We start from the raw sequence: 19428 nt of genomic DNA, 5'->3' as shown, positions 1-19428 counted from the left end.
GCCTTCATTTCACGAGAGGCAGGAAGCCGTTGTCTGCAGGAAGCCTGTGTGAAGTTTGTTAAGTCAAGGTGCCCAATGAAACTGATTCAGACATATTGACACAATTAAAATGGATTTTTAAAACCTAGTTTTAAATTTTTACCTACAGAATTGAAGATGTGTTTGGGAAAATTATGTAATCTGTATGCATTAGCATTAATGCCATCTTGTGCTCTCTCACACATGTACACTGCTTTATACCTTTCATCACTAAGCATGATAACAAGAATAAAACTTGCAACTTAATTGTTGCAGAGAATATTAAGAGATCCACAATAGTCCTAATGTCCACTTATGTTTAATTACTCACTTCGTTAAATCTAGAAGTTAAACACTCTCATAGGCTGATTTTAAGTGTAAATCAACATTTTTGAGGACAGTGTGGCTGTGTCAAAATTTGAATGTGCATACTCTGTTTTGATGTAATTACATATATCTTAACTACATGCACATTGTAAAAACAAAATTACACAATATAATAAAGTATAGTGGGGAAAAAAACTGCTTTTCTTCCTTAACCCAATTCCCTTAGTCACCCTGATCTCTCCCCAGAGACGATCACTCTTAGCAGTGTCTGGTATCCCCTTCAAGAGAGAGTCAATGCAAAATATATGTCATAGTGATTCCACTTCTAAAAATCCATCTAACAAAAATAGTTGCACACATATGCAAATAGATATATAAGGATGTTAATTTTGTAAGTGTAACAGCAAAATATAGAACCGATCTGAATGTCCAATAATAAAGTATTAATAAAGTATGACATAGCCATACTTAGGAATACTGTGCACCTATAAAAAGAATGTATGTATTAACTTGGAAATGTCTTCAACACATATTATTAGGTAAAAAAAAGCAGAAAATATAATTTTATCACAACGCAAACAATCCCGTATGATGGGTGTATATATATATCTATATAATACGCAGGGCCCAGCAGAAGTAACACCTACTTGAGTGTGGTTGGTAGAGTAATAATGTGGGTGTGATAATTTATAGTTTTAATTTGAACACTTCACCTGAAATGCCATATGGTGTGCTTCAGTGTGATATTGTTACATTACAGAATTGCATGCTTATGATTTTGTAATAAAAGATTTTGTAATAAAAAGGGGCATTATTTTTGCCAGGCCCTGTATATGACCATGCGCACGTATATACCCTTGAAGAAAGAGCTGGGCTAGAAGAAATGGAGGACTGTTGTACTCTACTGCTCTATATTGTTTGAAATGTTTACTGCAAGAATGTATTTATGTATTATTTATATAACAACTTTTAAAGTAAATAAATCTAAGCACTAATATGAATAATTTTGTATTTTAAACAGTAATGAGATGTTAAGGAGATGACATTTACATATTTTTCTGATACTTAAATATTACCCAGACTCTATGATTATTTGTGAATACCAAATACCTGTATCCTTTATGTTGACCAGTGACAAACAACAAAGAGTAATGAATATATGCCACAAAAGCCACATTACAAACCAATAGAGAAAAAAGAAATGACAATGTGGCTACAATTGATTAATCAAAAAATGAATAATAAATTTAGAACTTTATCACAAAAAGAGTAATGAATCAAAGTACCCACCATGTTTCAAAATTCAGTATAAGTATTTTTCTATTTTTTACTCAAATTTTAAAATTAAAATTTTGATAATTTTTAAAGTTATGATAAATCTCAGATGACAAAGCTATCTTCTGTATTTATCTCTCTTTTTTAGATTTTATTTATTTACTTTTAGAGAGAGGGGAAGAGAGGGAGAAAAAGAGGGAGAGAAAAATCAATGTGCCAGAGCGACATCACTCGGTTGCCTCTCACACGCCCCCTGCTGGGGCCCTGTCCCCCAACCCAGGCCTGTGCCCTGAATGAGAGTCCAACCTGCAGTCTTTTGGTTTGTAGGCTGGCGCTCAGTGTGCTCAGCCACACCAGTCAGAGCTGTATTTATCTCTTTTAATGAGAGAAACAGTGAGTGTCCTTAAAAATTATTAAAACTGATTGTCACAGTATTCACCAAAAAACTTTTTTTTCTGAAGTGTTCTGAAATACCCAGATAAACTACACTTTGTTCCTTCTCCACCTGCTGGCTATAAAGAGTATAAAGAGTATATCTTAAAATACTATCCCTTGATCAAAACTGACAAATCTTTTAAGCCCCTTATATCACTTCATAATATTATTTGCACTAACAGTTACTTGTAAATTATGAGAATGATTGTGTTTAAAATGTTCATTATATCAAATTTTTATCCCAAATAATGCACATGCATAGTTACTATTTTTGAAAATAGTTTGTGTAATAGTTGGTATGATTTATTGAATGGTTATGAATGGTCCAGAAAATATACTTAATGCTTTACCTGTGTTATCTGATTTATTCTTCACAATTCTGTGAGGTAGGTACTATGAGTCCCCATATTTTACAGATGAGGAAACTGAAGTTGGAAAAAGTTAAATAACGTACAAGATCGCACAACTAAGTTAAGGTAGAATATGTTAAGATTTAAACTCCAATCTTACTTCAGACCCAAAGATACAATCTATATCCCTGTGACTCCTGTACTATTAAAGGTATTTGAAGAAAAAAAAAGTCAGACTTTTTTCATAGAGCACTTTCTTCCTACTATTAAAAATGTCAGTTTTAAAACTCAGCAACATACATTTGGAAGAAAATATCTAGCTATAAACTTCCAAATAATTTTTAACATCAAAAGAGAAAAAAATTAAAGATAATATATATAGGTTTTACTTTCATTTTTCGTAATAAATGGCATATCTTTTTGACAGTTTGGTGCCTGCCTTTCTAAATATAATGCATATATTAGAAGAGGTGTGTTATGTGTTTAAATACTTCAAAGCTTTGGGATTTGTAAATCCTTTTACATTTAGCACTTTACAAGTAACAGTTCAGAATTTAAAAATTTTAAGCAACATTTACTCACTTAGTTTGGACTATGATAATGCATCTTAAAACCATATTGCTACTGTAAATTTAACGTGACATTATTTATACATTATTTCCTTCATTCATACAACTTTCTATTTAATTTTCATTGAGTTCTAATGATAGTTTCATAATGGAATATATAAAATGTTTAAATATACCCATTTTGCTTATTTTCTTTCAGGACTTTAAATGTCTTGGACACAAGAACTGGACTTTACAAAGAGGGATAGAGCTGCTAGAGTCATTCAGAAGGCCTGGAAAAGGTTCCTTGTGAGGATTTTTCTTTTTGCAGCTTTACTGAAACATAATTTAGATATCACAAGTTTCGCCTGTTTAAAGTATACATTGCGGTAATTTTTAGTATATTTACAGAATTATATACAACCCTTTGCTTTAAAAGCACACATTTTTAAAACTTTCAAAAAGTTAACATTAATTAAAGATCTCTTTAGCCTCACAAATATTTTATGGTGTCCCTGATCTGGGCCAGGCACTTTGATAATTGCTACTATCAGTGAAAGTATCACTATTTGGATCATTTGGATTTCACCCCTAAACACTTTATTTCTTGACTCTGGAATCAGGTTTGTGAGCAGGTGTTAGGGATACATTCACTCATTAAATATTAATTGAGTACCTACTCTTGAGGACTTAAGTTCAATAGTATACCACATCTGGGTTAATGTAGTAGTTTTTTATCATGCTCTATATGGGGAGAGCTTGTCTTTTTATCCAATAAGGAATATTTTTAAGTAGATTTACCTGGTTAGGTGAGAGCAAAGAGCAAGATGACTTCACTCTTTTCCCTCTGATAGCAGCAGCTCTCTGTCTGCTGACAGTTCCATGTGAAGCGAGAGGGCTCTGTTTCTCGCACACAAGAAGGCCTTTGTATCAGTTAATCAAGTCCCGCAAAGTAGCTTCCATTATTTGCCTCTACTACCTCTAACAAAGCCACAAAACCTATTCTGGGAGGTAACTTGATTTTCAACATGGAAATCACTTTTTTCCCTAAAGTCTACTATTCCTTTCATCGTTTCATTGAGCATACTTGTCATCTAGGCTTAAGCTTTCTGTCATTTGTAACTTCTCTTACATCCAAATCCAATGAGCTACATGCCTTTATTTTCCTGGCACTGTGCTAGCATTATGTTCCTGGCAGTGCGCTAACATTTTACAATACTTCTTTGCCGTTAAGGAGCCTCAGTAGAGAAAATATGTATATAAACAAACAAGTTGTGTGTGTGTGTATTTTAACAAGATGGTAGACTGAGCACACATTTTTACTTTCTGTTCCTCCAAAACCCCACTGAAATAACAATATACAGAAACTTAACCCATAAAAGAAGGGCATTTGTGAGCAAATAAGAAATTTTATTTCATTTATGGAAAACCAAAGCAGATTATAACATCCTGTTAAACAAAATTGTGTAGAAGACTTGCCCAGATACACTTCAGAGGGGCTCCAGTGAGAGAGCTGGTTTGCACTGGAACCTTAGAATGAGTACCAGTTGGAAGTTAGCAATTTAAAAGGCCTGGAAGAAAGTGAGTGAAGACAAGGGGTCTGATTGAAGGTCTATGCATGGAACAGCTGTACCATTTGTCTCCACTGTCACTTTAAGACCCCAAGCTGCAAATGGATGGATATTTAACATTAGTCAAAAATCTGATGGTAGATGGATATTTACCAGTGGGAGAAAAAAACCTCGAAGGCTTATTTCTAAAAAAAATTAAATTAACTATCTAGGAAAGCTAATTCTAGCATGGACTTGACATAAAAACCCTCTTAATTTTAGTATTTGAAAGTCACTCTGATTACTTGCTGGCTATCTGACCTATAAGGAAGTAAGAAAGCCTGTTGATTAACTTATTCCATCCACATCACAAAGCTCCCAGGCAACTCTCACACTCATGAGTATGAACAGTGGGAAGACTATACAAAAGCACAGGATACACTTGCTCCCTAGAAGAACTGACACAGACTTTCATTCTTAATTAGTCTTGTACCACATAAGTCACTGTCGGCCTGTGTATGTGACAGTGACATACCATATAGCCTGGGTGTACAGTGTGCTGTGCATCGAGGTTTGTACAAGTACACATTACGATGTTTGCACAATGATGAAATTGCGTAATGATGCATTTTTCAAAATGTATTTCTGTTGTTAAGTCGCACATGACTGTATTAATGGACAAAAAAGGATCACCTGACATTTAAGAAAAAATAATGATATAAAAACAAAAAGAAACAGAAAGAAAAATAACAAAGCTGAAGGATTACCATAAAAATGGGAATTAATTCAGATCAGATCAGTATGGTGAATGGCTCTAAGAGGGTTCTATCTGGAGATAAAATGACACCTCATGGCAATAGAAGGTATGTCTGAGAAGTTGGACTTAAAAAATGGTTAGGATCTCTGAAAAAGGGTTAACCATGAAAATCATGGTTCAGGTATAATGCAAATTAAAATAGTTCTAATATATAAAAAGAATACATTTGATCTTCAAATTGGAGTATTGGTGTTGATTTGACTTCAGCAAGCTAGAGTGAGAGAGTTTACCAGAAGTTATTAAGGATTTTTTTTTTTTAATGAAAAAGTGTATGAGGAGGGGGTTACTAAAGAAATACTTTTCCAAGATTGAAGAATTTTTAGGAGTTATTTGAATTTGCACTAACATGAAAAGTAGATAGGGTTTGTAAATCACTGGAATTACTTACAGGAATGAAGAAGATTCTGTGTTGATAATAATAGATAATATTTATTGAGTGTTTTCTTATACCAGAAGTTGTTCTAAGTGCTTCACAAATTTTAACACATTCACTTTTCACCATACCTGTATGAGATAGCTACTAACATTCCCAATACTTTACATAAGAAGCTGAACAGAGCAATTAAGTAACTTGTCTAGGGCCATACAGCTAGTAGGAGGTAAGAGTTGAACCAGACAATATTATGCCATAGTTGATGTTCCTAATCACTGGGCTATATTTTGTTTTTCTCCTAGATTACTCTGGAGTATACAGAAGTGACCCAACCAAAGTTCTGGGTATTCTATTTATAGCTGCTAGTGATACAGTTACAAACTTGAGTGTAAAAGTCTTTGTGAGAATAATACCAACATTGCTTGGCTTGTCAAAGGAAACCCTGAATAGATACTATTCTAAAATCTAGTTTACATATATAAAATCTATTTTATGGTTTTTACTCATTTTGCCCAGTTTTGACCATAAAATTTTATGTGTTTGAACCTTCAGAATGTTACTGTATTCCAACACTTTAAAAGTCTGATTAATATAAGAAGACAAGGGGAACCACGCCAGATAGTAAGATATATTAATCCTAAAGAGGTAAGAATATTATTTATTTATTTTAAAATTTCCTTTTAGATTTTATTTATTTATTTTTAAAGAGAAGAGAAGGGAGGGAGAAAGAGAGGGAGAGAAACATCTGTGAGAGAAACACTGATTGGTTGCCTCTCACATGCCCCCAACTCGGGGACCTGGCCCTCAACCCAGGCCTGTGCCCTGACTGGGAATGGAACCAGCGACCTTCCCCTTTGTGGGATGACACCCAACCAACTGAGCCATGCCAGCCAGGGCAAGAACATTATTTATTGATACACCATCTTTTCTTCTTTCATAAAATTGTATAGCTACTTTATAAATTCAATATGATTGTATTTGTTCCTTTTAAAAACTTTTCATTGGTATATTAAGCACATAAAAAATCTGTTATTCATATGTGTATAACTCAATGAGTCATTACAAGCAGACACTTGTGTAACTAATACCCAGATTCTTAGTCTAGCCAGAAGTTTACTGATTTCATCAATCTTTTCAAAGAACAAGCTTTTAGTTTCTTTGATTTTCTCTATTGATATTCTGTTTTCAATTTCACTGATTTCTGTTCTATTTTCATCTCATTCCTTCTCCTTACTTCTGACTTAATTTGTTTTCTTTTTCTAGTTTTTCTAGTTTCTTAAGCTAGACCTTAGATTACTGGTTTCAAATCTTTATAGTTTTCTAATGTATGCATTCAATGCTATATATTGTCACCTAAGCACTATTTTAGCTGCATCTCACAAAACTGATAAACTCTAGTTTCTTTTCATTTATTTAAAAATAGTTAAAAAATTAAAATCCTCAGACTTCTTATTCGACCCATTTGTTATTTAGAAGTGTGTTGTTTAATTTCCAAGTTTTGGGGCTTTCCATCTGTCTTTCTGGTATTGATTTCTCGTTTAATTCCATTGGGACCTGAGAGCATATTTTGTATGATTTCTGTTCTTTTGTATTTGTTAAGCTGTGTCTTATGGCCCAGACAGTGTTCTATCTTGGTAAATGTTTCATGTGGGCTGAGAAGAATGCATATTTTGCTATTGTTGGATGAAGTGATTAATAAATGTCAATTAGATCCAGTTATTGATGGTGATGTTTATGTCTAATTATGGCCTTATTGATTTTCTGTCAGCAGAATCTGTCAATTAGTGGTAGTGATTCCTCTAGTTATCCTTGCAGTTCTATTAGCTTTTACCTTACATACTTTGATACCCTATTGTTAGGTATATACACGTTAGGGATTTTCGCTATGCATTCTTAGAAAATTGACCACTTTATCATTAAGTAATGTTCCTCTTTTTTTTCCTGATAGTTTTCCTTCCTCTGAATGCTGAAATTAATATAGCTGCCCAGCTTTCATTTAATTAGTGTTAAAGTGCTATATCTTTCTCCATCCCTTTGCTTTTAACCATTCTGTCTTTATATTTAAAATGGGTTTTTGTAAACAACATATAGTTGGGTCTTATTTTTTATCTACTCTGACAGTCTCTGTCTTTTCATTGGTACATTTAGACCACTGATATTTAAAGTGATTATTGATATAGTTTGATCTGCCTTAGCTGGTACCATTTCCTAACAGCATTGACTAAGGGTATTTGTTGTCTTTGTTCTTTCTTCTCTCTCTCTCCCTCTCTCTCCCCTGAGTTTGTCTTGCACTCTTTTTTGTGCCTTCTCTGGTTTTAATTGAGCATTTTATATTATTACATTTTCTCTTGTCTTAGTACATAAATTATACTTCTTTTTAACTTTTTTTTTTTTTTTTTTTTGGTTACCGTAGAGTTTGCAGTGAACCAATATACAACTAATCTAAGTCCACTTTCCGTTAGATTTTATTTATTTATTTATTTTAGAGAAGGGGAAGGGAGGGAGAAAGAAGGAGAGAAACACTGATGTGCAGGAGAAACATTAATCGGTTGCCTCTCACAGGCCCCAACTGGGGACCTAGCCCTCAGCCCATGTACCCTGACCAGGAATCAAACTGGTGATTTTTTGGTTTGTGGGACAATGCCCAATCCACTGAGCCACACCAGCCAAGGCTTTAAGTCCACTTTAAATAACACTAAATGAAATCTCTCATAAACTTAAGAGACAAAGTCATACTAGAAAGGACTGGAACTACCTCAAATACATAGCCACCCCCGCCTTTATTTGAGTCTGTAGATGGTAGAAAAATAAAGAATTAATCTCAAATCTTCCAAAGAATATAACTGAGCTTCCCATAGTCTGTCATGGTTGAGGAGATCACATCTGAGAAACAGGGGGAAATTAGAAGTGGACAAACCAGATATAGATTACTAAAACTGCAATTCAGAGTTAACCAAGCTCTGTCTCTGATTGGATTGGTGTGATTAGCCGCTCACCCTAACTGACTATAACAGGAAGGGTAAAACTTCATGGAGCTGTACATTTAAGATTTGTTTGCTTTAGTGGAAAAAGGGTGTGTGTGTACACACACATATACACACACATATAAATTTATACATATACTCATATATATGGGTGTGTGGTCTGTCCAGAAAATATCCAACCATGTACTGTGAAAAAAACAGAGACATTTATTGAGCAAAATACAAGATACAAGAAACACTGTCCATAGGACAATGATGCCTCAGCCCCTTTCAAAGTAGGTACTTTGTGTCCGCACATAGTTCTCCCAACTGCAGCATGATGTTGCTTCTGCTCTGGTAGTAGAAACTGCAGAATGAATTTTGCCACGACATGTTTCATGCCAAGATCCTGCTTCAAAATCTTGGACACAGTGTTTTTGGAATCCCCACATCAGCTTCTAGTTCTCATACTGTCAGTTGCCAATCTTTGTAGATTGCAGCCTCTACACATTCAACATTCTCAGATGTTCTGCTTGTTCCAGGCCTTCCAGAACATCGTTCACTTTCAACAGATTCTCACCTATCTTTGAAGCATTTGTGCCATACTTCTATTTGCACTACACTCATTGTTTCATCCCCAAAAGCCTTCTGAATCATCTGAATAGTTTCCATGGAGGAATGTTTAAGTTTAACACAAAATCTGATGCAGATTTGTTGCTCTACTTGCTCAGTCAATTTCGAATGTGGCTGCCACACAGTACACATGCTCTCTCAACAGTTTCTACCACCCCCACTGACTAGTACAGACAAGTCGTCATTGTTCATGCATGTGCATTCCAGTCCACTCTCCTTGGCTGCCAGGCTACATCAATGTTGTGCAAATTATTCTTGTTATATTAACAATGGCTGGACTTTCTCTGGACAGACTCGTATATGAAAGTATATATTTTATGTGTTTTATAAATATATACTTTAAGATATTTTTATAAAACATCTTTTTCATATTTGAATTATGACCCTATATAACTATGTATGTGTGTATAATCTTAACTCAAGAGAAAATTAGGTACAACTAGTGTTGTTTTTAGGGCTTTATGGACTAACAAGGTAACATCTATTTTTCTCATCTAACTTAATTTTATCAGGTAACAACATTGAACTGTCTTCTAATAGAATACCAAATATTTTTTCTTTTTTTAAATATATATTTTATTGATTATGCTATTACAGTTGTCCCATTTTTTTCCTCCCCCTTATTCCCCTCTGCCCTGCACTTCCCCTCTCTCCAGCAACCCTTAGTTCATGTCCATGGGTCGTACATATAAGTTCTTTGGCTTCTCCATTTCCTATACTATTCTTAACCTCCCCCTGCCTATTTTGTACCTACTATTTACGCTGCTTATTCCCTATACCTTTTCCCCCATTCTTCCCCCTCCGCCTCCCCCTCCCGTCTGATCTCCATTTCTATGATTCTGTTCATGTTCTAGTTGTTCACTTAGTTTGTTTTTGTTTTTTAGGTTCAGTTTTTGATAGTTGTGAATTTGTTGTCATTTTACTGTTTATAGTTTTTGATCTTCTTTTTCTTAGATAAATCCCTTTAACATTTCATATAATAAGGACTTGGTGATGATGAACTTCTTTATCTTATCTGGGAAGCACTTCATCTGCCCTTCCATTCTAAATGATAGCTTCGCTGGATAGAGTAATCTTGGATTTTCTCTAAGGTCCTTGCCTTTCATGACTTTGAGTACTTCTTGCCAGCCCCTTCTTGCCTGCAAGGTTTCTTTGGAGAAATCAGCTGACAGTCTTCTGGAAACTCCTTTGTGGGTAACTCTTTTTTTCCCTTGCTGCTTTTAAGATTCTCTCCTTATCTTTAACCTTGGTAATGGAATTATGATGTGTCTTGGTGTGTGCTTCCTTGGATCCAACTTCTTTGGGACTCTCTGAGCTTCCTGGATCTCCTGCAAGTCTATTTCCTTGGCCAGATTGAGGAAGTTCTCTTTCATTATTTATTCAAGTAAGTTTTTAATTTCTTGCTCTTCATCTTCTCCTTCTGGCACCCCTACGATTCAGATGTTGGAAACTTTAAAGTTGTCCCAGAGGTTCCTAAGCCTCTCCTCATTTTTTTGATTTCTTGTTCCTTCATTCTGTTCTGGTTGAGTGTTTATCTCTTCCTTTTGCTCCCAATCGTTGATTTGAGTCCTGGTTTCCTTGTCTTTATTATTGGTTCCATGTGTATTTTTCTTTCTTTCACTTTGCGTAGCCTTCATTTTTTCCTCTATTTTGTGACCATACTCAGCCAATTCAGTGAGCATCCAGATTACCAGTGTTTTGAACTGTGCATCTGATAGGTTGGTTATCTGTTCATCGCTCTGTTCTATTTTTGGAGCTTTGATCTGTTCTTTCATTTAGGCCATATTTCTTGGTCTCAGCGGGCCTGTTATATTGGGAGGGACAGAGCCTTAGGTACTGGCCAGGGCGGGGCAACCCAGGCAGCTGTGTTGTGATGCTGTGTCGGGGAGGGGTACGAAAGGGCCTCTTGACTGGCTTTCAGTCACTTCCCCCTCTACCCACAAGCAAATTGGGTCCTACTAGTGCTGATTCCTGGGCTGGTGGGTTTGTGTACATTCTAGGATCCCGTAGGTTTCTCCTGTGGACTCTCCTGTGAGGTTGGGAGTTTCTCCTGCCATCACAACCCCCACAGATTTTTACCTCCAGAGGTTTTCAGGCTTTCTTTTCCCACACTGGAACCCTGGATTTTGTGGTCTGTCTCCCTCCCTGAGCTTTTCCTCACATTTTATCCACATGCAAATGGGGGACCACCCAGTCCTCCAGCTGCAGCCTTGCCATATGTCCTCTCCACCCTGCCTGCCCATCTCTGCCCTTCATACCAGTCTGGACGAATGTTTCTTCTTTAGCCCCTTGGTTGTTGGACTTCCCTACAGTACGATATTCTGGCTGTCCTGGTTATTTTTTGTTTTTAAATTGGTTGTCCAAGGAGGCAAAGTGTATCTACCTACCCCAAATATTTTTTTTGTTTTCCATTTCATCCCAGGCACTAAAATTTGGAAGGTCAATTATATATAATTCTTAAGAAATTTCAACATGGATTTTTTAAAACTTGATAAAAGCTAGTTAGGATAGGTAATTTGGTGTTGAACTCAGATTACCAATCATAATTTTTTCTTCTGAATTTACCTGTAAGATAATATTTAATATGCAAATCATATATCTGATGACTTATTTAAAACTTTTGTTCTATGAATAACAAATCACTTGACTTTTACACTTTTATATTTTATAGAGAGGAAACATAATTTCATATTATTTTGCCACTTACCATGTAAATAGTTTTACTTCTTAGATATCTATAAAAAATTAAATCTTAAAACGTTTTCTAATTAAAAAATAATTATTTGATGTTTAGCCACTTGACCTATTTCATAAATAATCAATACTCAGCAACGGTTTTAACATGACAGAGTGAGAATTAGTGAATTGTTATATACAGAATGTTGAAAGTTGTTTGTTTTTTTTTAATAGGCAGAGCTTCTAGATGCTGCTGCTGGCATTCATGTACGGTTCAGATTAGGTGGTGTAAGTAGGGGTGAATTCTTAGTTGTAATTTTAAAGCTTATTTATATGAAATTTAAAAGATGTGATTTTTTTAAATGTAAATCATTTTGTGATTGGGGTACAATGTTCCTTGAACTTTTCCATCTACAGGTTAATTTTCCGCCTGAAATATACTATAAAATTTTTACTGAGAGACATATTGAAGATCTGTGTGCTAACAGCCCTAGAGATTACACAAAACTTTCAGCAAAATATGCATCTCATATTAAAAGTGATAATCTTCAGGAAGAGGATCATAGTGGCTGGTATCGTCGTATAGAGAACAATGGCTGGAGACCTGTTTCTGATAGAGTAAGAAAAAAATATTTATTTTGAATTTTATATATTTATAAACCAATTTGTCTTTTTGAAAATTAATATTAAAATTATTTTTTAGATAATAAATCCTAGTAATTTAGTTGATAAAAATTGCCTAAGTTAACTACTCTGGGGTTACTAATAATACTTCAAAACACAGGAATAGCTCTGCCCTCGTCGCTTAGATGGTTGGAATGTCATCCCATAGATCAGGAGGTCCTGGGTTTGATTCCTGGCTGGGGCATATTCCTGGGTTGCAGATTTGGTCCCCACCCAGTGGGGGCAGGTATGAGAGACATTGTTTCTCTTTCACTTTGATGTTTTTCTCCCTCTCTTGCCCTCCCTTCCCCTTTCTCTAAAATCAATATGTATATCCTTGGGTGAGGATAAAGGGAAAAAAAAGATACAGGAATATATCTCCTTTTTACTTACATTTATTTCTACTCTTTAAAAATTTTTTTTAGTAATTAGTTTTGATTGAAGCCGTTTTAGATACTCCGTGGTGCTCAGCACTTTACCATATTTCTATAAAAGCAAATTTGAAGATGTTGACTCTATATTAATCCTTGGACTAGAGGTGGGAGTTCTTGAGAACAATATGACGTTTTCTTTTACAGAGCTTGTAACAGCAGAAGACTGGTGGAAAATCATTTGAATTTTTATGGCATTGGGGAATTTAACATGTACTCATATTAATTGTACTCATCAAATCTTTAACCTCTGATAAACAGTTTGTAGAATGTGGTCTGTTGAATATACTAAGAATGAAAAGTGAAAACGATCAAGGAATGCATTCATTCATTCAGCAAACTTTACTTCATACCAACCATGTGTCAGACATTGTACCAAATGCTAAGTATACAAGAGTAAATAAGAATAATCTCTCTCCTCAAGTAGTTTGCCTTGTAGTTAGAAAGGCATTTAGTAAACAGGATATTTCAGTATATTACAGTAAATATGTGCTTTAATAGTGAAAAATACAGAGTGTTGTGGAGAATAGCAAACTCTCCTCCTTGTGATTTAAGGTATGTGTGGTGGAGGAAGGGGAATGAATCAGAAGTAGGAAAATAGACAAGGTGTCATGCAGCAGAAACCACAAACTCTCAGGACATAAGGGAGACTTCTTTGTTCTTGGAAGTGCCTATACTCCTTGAGGGTTACAGTCTTCACAAGATACCAGAGCTAAGAGTAGGTCAGGTCTGTTCTCATGAGAAACTAAAGCACTCTTGAAATTTGTCCATTCATTCATTCATTCTTTTATTCAAACACTTATTAAGCACCTCAATACATTAGTGCTTTGTCAGTCTTTCTATGGCATGTGCCTCTGAAGGCTCAATGTGCTATTCACCCATCACTGAAATTAGAAATAACTTAAAAGGATGTATCTTCTCTTCTGCTTCTATTTTGGCTTATTCCTATTGAGCACGTGGAAGTTCTGTCTATAGTCATATAACCTCATAATCAGTATTTCAACATTTTATATATGCATTTTTTTATTTCTCAATAGTTTTGGATGTCCACTGAAGATGTAATGGTAGGAGACAAAAAGGAATGCAAATTTCATTTCTCTAAACTGAAGAGAAGACAAGATATGGAAAAGAAAAGAAAAATTAGAAAAATAGAATGGATGAGGCAAATGTAAGTTGATGAAAGACTGAATAAATATATAGTATACTAAGTTTTCTCAAAAATTTTCTACTACTACTAAAATAGCTATATGTTATTTTAAAAAGAAAATGTAAGGTTCCAGTTATATTTTAAAAAATACATAGAAAGCAAACATTTAATAAATGCCTACTGTGTGCCAGACACAGTTCAGCTTCAGGAAATAAATGTGAAAAGACATGCTGTCTTGGACCTTGAGGAAATCACATTCCATTGGAACATCAGATAAGGAAATGGGAATGTACTCATGTATCTGATAACTTTAAATTGGCCCTTTAGACCCAATCAACCCTTCTTTGCCCTAAGATACTGACTGTGTGGATTTTACTAAAAGTCATTCTGCATCTATCTAACAAATGTTAAAAGCAAGTGTCAAAAAATTAGATTGTTTCCAAGTTTACTTGACTTCATACTATAACAAAGACCCAAAATATTTAAAGGACTACAAAAAATTTCAGTACCTAAAATCATAAAATTTACAATAGCTACCATATAGTAATCAATTACCAGGCATGCAAAGAAGCAGGAAGAAAATGATTCTAAACAGAAATTGATGCCCTGCCTAGTGCGGCTCAGTGGATTGAGTACCAGTCTGCGAACCAAAGTGTTGCTGGTTCGATTCCCAATGAGAGCACAGCCTGGGTTGCAGGGCAGGTTCCCAGCAAGGGGTGCTCGAGAGGCAACCACACAATGATGTTTCTCTCCCTTTCTCCTTCCCTTCCCCTCTCTAAAAATGAATAAAATCTTAAAAAAAAAAAAGAAATTTGGATCCTTACAAAAATGAAGCATACTCAAAATGGTAACTAAGTAAATATAAAGCACTTTTAAAAAATAAAAGAAGGAAAAAAAAGAAGAAAAAGAAAAAAATAAAAAAACAAAAATAAGAAAAAAGAAGAAAAAAAGAAAAGAAAAAACAGAAAAAAGAAAACATATAAAGCACTTTTCTTCTTATAATTTAAATCTTTTAAAAAGGTAATTAATAACTCCTAAACTATATTCTTAAAAATAGTTAAGATGATACATTTTGTCAAATGTTTTTACCATAATTTTTAAAAATATAGATATTAAAATTTTTATGTAAAGGAGTAAGTTAATGTTGAATCAAGTTCTACTTAAATTCTTGTTCCACAATTATACTCCATTTCTCTTTTATTGAAAATCTTCATTTAAAAAAATATAATTGCCTGTTTTTCTGACATTACAAGTAAATATTTACAAAATTAACTATAATGTGAATATATGATACAATTACTAAAGTTCAAAAAATTTAAATGTAATTTGCTATTTAAAGCAGAAAAAATTATGATATATTATGGCATTTATTAATTTGTAACCAAGCAGAATTAAAGTGTAAGATAATAATATTACAAAGGTTGGGAGAAGTGAAATGGAAGTATACTGTTAAAAGTATTTTATGCTACATATGAAGTGGTATAATATTGGTTAAGGTAAACCATGATAATCAAATATGTATACTGCAAACCCTAAAGCAACCATAAAATCAACAATAACAACAAAGCTGTAAGCCTAATAAGCTAATAATGGAGAAACAATAGAATTATAAAAAGCAATCACTTAATCCAAGGGAAGCCTGAAAAAAGAGGAAAGGAAATGAAGAACAGACAAGCAGATAAAGGGAAGGAAAATGGGAACTTTTGTAATAGTGTCAACAATTTAAAAAAAAAGACAATACAGATATATTACAAACAACTTACTTAATGCCCATAAATTTGAAAAATTAAGCAAAAGAATAATTTACTAAAAGACATTAACCAAAGTGCACTCAAAAACAAAGATAACATGAATAGTCTTATATCTGTTAAAGAATTTGAACTTACAGTTTTAAAAAATTCCCACAAAGAAAACTCAAGGCCCAGGTAGATTTGCTGGTGAATCTTAGCAGCATTAAGAAAGACATAACGCAAGTTCTACACAAATATTTTCAGAAAAAGAAGGGAACACATCCCAACAATTTTTTCCTTTTTTAAAAAAGATTTCCACCCAAGGATATGTTTATTGATTTTAGATAGAGAAGAAGGGAGAGGGAGAGAGAGAGAGAAATATCCATCGGTTGCCTCCCATAAGCATCCTGACCAGGAAACAAACCCACAACCTAGGTATGTACCCTGACTGGGGATCAAACCCACAACCTTTTGGTGTCGGGACACTGCTCCAACCGAGCCACTGGCCAGGGCCATATCCCAACAATTTCTATAAGGTATTACCAGGTACAAAAACCACGTGAGGCATATAAGAGTTACAAAATAATAAACAGTATCTCTCGTGAACATAGGTGCAGGATAATAAATAACATACGGAGTTTATCCCAGGAATAGAAAGTTGGTTTAACTTTTGAAAATCAATCAATGTAATTTACCGTGTTAACAGACTTAAAAAGAAATTTAGGTATGATCATCTCAATAGATGCAGAAAAAAATACTTACAAAAATTCAACAATCATTCACAATAAAAACTCTTGGCAAACCAGGAATAACAGAGAGAACTTCCTCCTGATAAAGAGCATCTATAAAAAACACACAGCTAACATACTTAATGATGAAAGACTGTCTCCTTTGTCCTCTAAGATGAGAAACAAGGCAAGGATGTTTGCTCTCACTACTTCTTTTCAATGTTGCACTGAAGGTCCTAGTCAGTGAAATAAGGCAAGAAAGAGAGTAAAGAGACACTGAAATTGGAAAGAAAATAACTAAAACAGTCTTTATTCACAGTTGACATGATTGTCTAGGTACAAATCTTAAAAATCTACAAAAAAAAAAGCAAGCTAGTGGAACTAGTTAGTGAGTTTATCAAGGTCGTGAGATAAAGAAATCATATTGCCATATTCCAGCAACCGAAAATTGGAAATTTTTATTTAATTTTTTGATTTAATCTCTATTGTATTTTTTTCCATTACCATTTAGTGCCTTTATACCTCTCACCCCCAGCAGTCACCACACTGTTGCCCATGTTCATGAGTCCTTTTTCCTTTTTGCTCAATCCTTCCACCCCTAAGTTCCCTCCCCCTTTAGCCATCATCCTGATCTCCATCTATGAGTCTGTCTCTATGTTCCTTGTTAGTTCAGTTTGTTCATTAGATTCCACACATGAGTGAAATTATACAGTATTTGTCTTTCTTTGACTGCCTTATTTCACTTAGCATAATGTTCTCCAGGTCTATCCATACTCTGGCAAAGGGTAAAATTTTCTTCTTTTTTTGGCTGAGTAATATTCCATTGTGTAAATGTACCATAGTTCTTTTATCCACTCATCTGCTGATGGACACTCGAGCTGCTTCCATATCTTGGTATTGTAAATAACCTGCAATAAATATAGGGCTGCTTATGTTCTTTCGAATTACTGTTTTAGGTTCTTCCAGATATATTCCCAGAAGTGGGATCACTGGGTCAAAAGGCAGATTCATTTCTAATTTTTTAAGGCATATTCATACTGCTTTCCAAGTGGCTGCACCAGTCTGCATTCCCCCCAACAGTACAAATGGGTTCCTCTTTCTCCACATCCTCACCAGCACTTGTTGTTTGTTGATGTATTAATGATGGCCATTCTGACAGGTGTGAGATGGCATCTCATTGTGATTTTACTTTGCATCTCTCTGATGATAGTGATGTTGACCATCTTTTCATATGCCTATTGGCCATCTGTATGTCCCCTTTGGAGAAGTGCCTATTCAGGTCCTTTGCCCATTTTTTAATTGGGTTGTTTTGTTTTTTTGGTGTTGGGTTTTGAAAGTTCTTTATAAATTTTGGATATTAACTGCTTATCAGATATATTGGGGAATATATTCTCCCATTATGTGGGTTGTTTTTTTTTATTTGTTGATGATTTCCTTTGCTGTACAAAAACTTTTTAGTTTGATATAGTCCTGCTTGTTTATTTTTTCTTTTATTTCCTTTGCCCAAGGAGATATATCACAAAAAAATATTGCAAATTTGAAAAAAATATATAAAAATAAAAACACAAGCCATAGGCAAGAAGAAAACATTTGCAATATATATATATATAATTAAAAAACTTGTATCTAGAATATTTTTTAAACTTTCAAAACTCAAAAAATATAAGAATACAACCTAATTTTAAAGTGGGCAAAGACTCAAACAAACACTCAGTGAAGACATACAGATAGCATGTAAGCACAGTGAGCTAATGACTATCATCATTAGTCATTAGGAAAGTGCAAGCCAAATCTATAATGAGATATTATATTCCCACTAGAATGGCTAAAATGGTCTGCACATATATAGAGAAAATGGAAATGGTACATTCGCTTTGGAAAACAGTTGGCAGCTTTCTTAAAAGTTAATAGTATCTTACAAGTTAAATGGTAGGATATACCATTTGACTTAGCATTTCACTCTTAGGTATTTATCCAAGAGAAATAAAACATATATCCACAGAAAGACTATATATGAATGTTAATAACAGCTTTATTTAAAATAGCCAAAAACCAGAAACAACCCAAATGGCCATCAACCCAAATGTGACTGGATAAATAATTGTGAGATATTTTCACAAAAGAATACTACTCAGCAGTACAAAGGAATGAACTATTGACACCCACAGCAACATGGATGAATCTTGAAATAATGGTGCTAAATGAATAAAACCAGTCAAAAAAGAGAACACACTGTATGATTTCATTTACACAAAATTCCAGAAAATACAAACAAATCTAGAGTGACAGAAAGCAGATCAATGGTTGTCTGGAAAAAAAGGTGGGAGGAAAGAGGGAGAGAAGGATTATTGAGGCACACAAGGAAATCTGGGGGATGATGATGTGTTCTTTTTTTTTATTGTAGTGATAGATTTACAGATGTAGAAGTATGAGGGGGAACCCAAAAAACAGAATTTATTTATTAAAATAATTGTATATTTATTCTTACATGTTTAAACTTTAGTCACCTTCAAAGTACCCTCCATTGGATGCCATAAACCTATCAAGACATGTTTGGCCACTACTCAGCACAGTTTTTGAACTCATTTTGATGTCTTTTAGTGCTTCTGCCATTTTTTGTTTCACCCCTTCCACATCCCATTTCCCTCTGAGGACTTTTTTCATCCAGGGAAATTTTTTTTTTTAAAGTCGCTCATGGAGAGATCACGTAAATAGGGAGGGTGGAGCACGGGGGTCATGCTGTTTTTGATCAAAGTTGTTGACC

General features: G+C 34.4%; 1 protein-coding gene across 1 annotated transcript in view; it reads left to right on the top strand.

Annotated features, from left to right (window-relative positions):
- The first annotated feature begins 3181 nt into the window (after window positions 1–3181).
- Window positions 3182–19428, top strand: part of CUNH11orf65 (chromosome unknown C11orf65 homolog) — a 35237-nt gene continuing 18990 nt past the window's right edge. Inside the window, 5 exon segments of the mRNA XM_054592212.1 lie at window positions 3182–3262; window positions 6246–6338; window positions 12200–12253; window positions 12383–12583; window positions 14097–14227. Of these exon segments, the coding sequence (XP_054448187.1) occupies window positions 3182–3262; window positions 6246–6338; window positions 12200–12253; window positions 12383–12583; window positions 14097–14227 (560 nt within the window).

The sequence above is a fragment of the Pteronotus mesoamericanus genome, unplaced genomic scaffold (genome assembly GCF_021234165.1).
Source record: "Pteronotus mesoamericanus isolate MK-2021 breed Mesoamerican mustached bat unplaced genomic scaffold, CSHL_Meso_final scaffold_36, whole genome shotgun sequence".
Classification (NCBI taxonomy): Eukaryota; Metazoa; Chordata; class Mammalia; order Chiroptera; family Mormoopidae; genus Pteronotus; species Pteronotus mesoamericanus.
Note: the sequence above shows the minus strand (reverse complement) of the source record. Positions and strands in the feature narration are given on the sequence as shown.